Source organism: Parambassis ranga, chromosome 8 (assembly GCF_900634625.1).
Source record: "Parambassis ranga chromosome 8, fParRan2.1, whole genome shotgun sequence".
NCBI classification, from domain to species: Eukaryota; Metazoa; Chordata; class Actinopteri; family Ambassidae; genus Parambassis; species Parambassis ranga.
This window is the reverse complement of record NC_041029.1, coordinates 15,853,849-15,858,164: the sequence shown is the minus strand read 5'-3', so window position 1 is coordinate 15,858,164 and position 4,316 is coordinate 15,853,849. Positions and strand designations below refer to the sequence as shown.

General features: G+C 42.7%; 1 protein-coding gene across 1 annotated transcript; it reads left to right on the top strand.

Moving 5' to 3' along the window:
• The first annotated feature begins 540 nt into the window (after window positions 1-540).
• Window positions 541-3,740, top strand: kpna2 (karyopherin alpha 2 (RAG cohort 1, importin alpha 1)). Its single transcript, XM_028412784.1, has 11 exons — window positions 541-655; window positions 860-973; window positions 1,057-1,197; window positions 1,533-1,621; window positions 1,713-1,981; window positions 2,070-2,164; window positions 2,257-2,520; window positions 2,608-2,841; window positions 2,977-3,159; window positions 3,245-3,394; window positions 3,486-3,740. The coding sequence occupies exons 2-11, from the start codon at window positions 917-919 to the stop codon at window positions 3,573-3,575; spliced, it is 1,572 nt and encodes a 523-aa protein (XP_028268585.1). The 5' UTR covers window positions 541-655; window positions 860-916; the 3' UTR covers window positions 3,576-3,740.
• Window positions 3,741-4,316: the final 576 nt, after the last annotated feature.

The following is a 4,316-nucleotide window of genomic DNA, read 5'->3' as shown; positions in this document are numbered from 1 at the left end:
TTTCTTTCTCTAATGCGTGTCTGACTTCTGACAAAACATCATGTTTTTGTTAAATATAATGTTATATATTGACATTATATGTTGTATAGTATGAAAATAATAAGAAAAAACAATCTAAAACTGAACGTTTATGGGCATATGTCTATGTTATATGATTATTGACAATAGTTGACACACAAAAGCATGAAACTAGCTTATTTGTAGCTTTTAGCTTTGTTCCTTGACTAATTGACATTAAGGCAAAAGCTTCAGATTTATGTTTTATGCTGTAAAAAATAGAAAAAAATAGACATTTCTTTCATGAACGTGAATATAAAAAGTTTATAAACTCAGATGTGGGAGCACGCCGAAGTTCCGCTGATCTGGGAACAGTTTTTCTCTGCTGACGTCCTTTTATAGCTACGATGAAAAACCGCCCTAAACAGTTCCGGGATCAGATTTTCATCCCGTTGTTCACCCTGTCGAAATCTCGCGATGCTTTGTTGTTGCGTCATGACGCCACTTCCTGCGCGCTGCGTGATTTTTTTTTAAACCAGCCAATGAGCGCGGGCGACCGGATGCTCTCGCTCGAATTGTCCAATCAGAGGACTTTGTTTCAGGAATTTAAAGGTCTGTGCGGCACTTTGCATTATCATAACCTCTCAGAATTGAGAAGGTAAGCTCATGTCATCTTGCTTATAAGAAATTTTATGTAATTTCGTGAATATTTATACATTTTGGATTGTTTTTTCTCCGCGGCCATTGTTGTATTTCCTGTTCAGTGAAGTAGGAAGTCTGCTCAGTTTGACATCTTCCTCCAGAATCACGAGGCAGCGATTAAGCTAACCTTTAACATCTAACTTTTTTTTTGTTGTTGCAGGGTTAAAACCACAACACTTTTTTTTTCCTCTGCTGCAAAACTTACCTGAAAGTGAACATGTCTGAGAACGTGGCACGTCTGAACAAGTTTAAGAACAAAGGCAAAGATGCTACCGTGAGTATAAATTAGCAACGCTGCAACTAACTTGTTGTAGTTTTTAAAAGTTATGAACGTGTTTACGTTTGGATTGAATACAGGAGCTTCGACGCAGGAGGGTGGAGGTGAACGTGGAGCTTCGGAAGGCCAAAAAAGATGACCAGATATTCAAGAGGAGAAATGTGTCTGCCCTGCCCGACGAGGCGACGTCTCCTCTTCAGGAGAGGACCCAGAACTGTCAGGTACACTTTGAAACGCACTGTTAAAAGTTTGTGTAATGGACATTATGTTGTTTAAAATGGGTGTTTGCAGGATTTTATTGTTAGTCACATACAGCTAATCTCAATGGAAGTTTATTAAAACCTTAAATCTGTTGTTGCTTTGTGTCACAATACTTCTTAGACTTCATTTTCTTGATCCTAAATTATTTATAAAGGTTCCCTTGGTGTGATGCAGGTTATCCAAAAATACATTGCATATCAGTGTCTGACTTTTAATGACCAATGTTTAAATGTACAAGCTACAAGCTGCCTGTCACTGTCAACTTTTTAAATGTATTTCTTATTCTACTTTTCAGTCTGCCAAGCAGTGGTCAGTTGAAGAGATCGTCGCAGGTGTGAACAGCGGTAACTCTGAGACCCAGCTCCAGGCAACACAGGCTGCACGGTAATAATTCATTAAACGACGTTGAGCTTGATGTAAACCATAAAAAAAAAACTGCTTAAATTAATTGTTCATTGTTCTGTCTTGACTGCAGGAAGCTGCTGTCTCGTGAAAAACATCCTCCCATTGACCAGATGATCAACGCTGGTCTGATCCCCAAGTTTGTCTCCTTCCTGGGGCTGTCCGACTGTCCTCCCATCCAGTTCGAGGCTTCCTGGGCTTTGACCAATATCGCCTCTGGGACGACCAATCAGACAGCTGCTGTTGTGGAGGGCGGGGCCATCCCTGCATTTGTTAACCTGGTCACTTCGCCACACCAACACATCAGTGAGCAGGCTGTGTGGGCCCTCGGAAACATTGCCGGTAATGATCAGAATTACTCTTTTTATATTGTAGGCGTGAGTGTATAAAAGGACACGTTTGGTTTATGATTGGTTTATTTTCTGTGCAGGTGATGGATCTGCTCTGAGAGACAGAGTAATCAAGCATGGAGCGGTGGCCCCCCTGCTCAGCCTGCTGAGTGTCCCTGACCTGACTATGTTTACTGTAAGTAGAAGATTTAATCTCCAGCAGGTGGTGCCCTTATTCTATTAAAGGTTCTGGTACTGACTCTTCTCTCACATCTGATTTCTCTTCAGGCCGGCTACCTCAGAAACCTGACATGGACGCTCTCGAACCTCTGCCGCAACAAGAACCCCTCCCCTCCCATGACCGCCATCCAGCAGATCTTACCCGCTCTCATCCGCCTGCTGCACCATCATGACCCAGAGGTGCTGGCAGATGCATGTTGGGCCATTTCATACCTGACAGATGGCGCCAATGACCGCATCGAGGTGGTGGTCCAGACGGGTATAATCTCTCGCCTGGTGAAGCTGCTCGGTTTTGAGGAACTGGCTGTAGTGGTATGTATAAAGGGCCCTTTTCTGTGTGCGTCAGCGTTACCGCCTCTAGATGTGTCCTAAATGACTCTCTTCCCCTCATCCTGTCAGACTCCTGCACTGCGGTCCATCGGCAACATTGTGACGGGCACAGATGAGCAAACTCAGGCGGTGCTGGATGCTGGGGCTCTGACCATGTTCCCCCAGCTGCTGCGCCACAAAAAGCCTAACATTCAGAAGGAGGCGGCCTGGACTCTGTCCAACATCACTGCAGGGAAGGACACCCAGATCCAGGAGGTCATCAACGCTGGCCTTGTGCATTACATGGTTGACTTGCTTGTACGGGTAAGTAGAATAATTATGATTGTAACTAAACAATCACTTTCTCTTGAGCTGCACATAGTGATTTCAACAGCATGAGAACTCCGGAGAAAACATTTACACAAATCTTACTTAACTTTTGATCAATTTTCTTTGCAGGGTGACTACAAAACCCAGAAGGAGGCTGTTTGGGCAGTTACCAACTTCACCAGCGGGGGCACTGTTCAGCAGGTGGTCTACATGGTGCAGGCCAATGTGCTGGAGCCGCTCCTGAATCTGCTCTCTTCCAAAGACAGCAAGACCGTCCTCGTCATCCTGGATGCAGTTACTAACATCTTCATGGTAAGTGTCTTGACCAGAAACGTGTGTGGTCAGGTCCGATGGTGATCTGTGAAACGAATGATGATTTTTTTTATTTTTATCTCAGGCTGGTGATAAAATTGGCGAGTCGGACAAACTGAGCTTGATGATTGAAGAATGTGGTGGACTGGACAGGATCGAGGCGCTGCAGTCTCATGAGAATGAGATGGTCTACAAAGCTGCCCTCAACCTGATTGAGAAGTACTTCTCTGAGGAGGTAAGACTGGAAACTCTTCAACTGATTTTTCCTTTTTTTGTGAATTTTGCTGTTCTTACTTTGTTAATTTACTTTTTTTGTTTTTTTAAAGGATGAAGAGGTGCAGAATGTCGCCCCGGAGGCAACCAATGACGGTTACACATTCCAGATCAGTGAAGAACAGAACAGTTTCAGCTTCTAAACGCCTTCCTGAATCCTGCTCTCTGAACTATACTGTACTCTCACCGCTACTGTTTGTCATTCTGTTCATGTAATTGTGGAGTTCTGCTGTTTTTGTATGTGTTGTACATACTGTTTTAACATGACTGATCTAAAACACGTTTGTAAATAAAATTATCAGATCATATCTGGAGTTTCGGTTCATAACCTGTCGGGCTATTGTTTATATGCTATTATAGTAATTGCAAAAAGTTTTTACGTTAAAGTATTAAAGGGTAACATAATTTATCCTGGTGATATTTTTACACACAGTTTGTTATTATCCAGTAGGTGGCGGTAATGATCAATTGACTGAATTTCCAGATAAGGTGTCATGAACATACGGTCCGGCAAAGAGTTGTTACTGACATAAAATATTTACATAGTATATTAAGATAAGATAAAACTTTATTAATCCCGAAGGAAATTCTTGTGCCAGAGGTATAAAGTTACATTAAATGCAGTTAAGTACAGAGTATAAGAGTATAAGTGTCACTAAAATCCAATCAGAGTACAGTACACAGTATGAGCACAATTTATGATGCATGGATACAAATATAGACCAGTGAATGGAATGACCGTGATGCATGACATGATCATTAGCTCCTCTCCCTACAGAAAGGGGAGGAGTTATACAGTCTGATGGCCACTGGCAGGAAGGACCTCCTGTGGCGTTCTGTGCTGCTCCTCGGTAGTCTCAGTCCACGGCTGAATGTGCTCCTGT

What these genes read in the sequence shown, in the direction of transcription:
- kpna2 (XM_028412784.1), top strand. Translation starts at nt 917, where the DNA reads ATGTCTGAGAACGTGGCACGTCTGAACAAGTTTAAGAACAAAGGCAAA. An exon ending in CTGACCTGACTATGTTTACT is followed by an intron (nt 2,165 to 2,256) that starts GTAAGTAGAAGA and finishes ATTTCTCTTCAG; the next exon opens with GCCGGCTACCTCAGAAACCT. An exon ending in TGGTTGACTTGCTTGTACGG is followed by an intron (nt 2,842 to 2,976) that starts GTAAGTAGAATA and finishes TTTTCTTTGCAG; the next exon opens with GGTGACTACAAAACCCAGAA.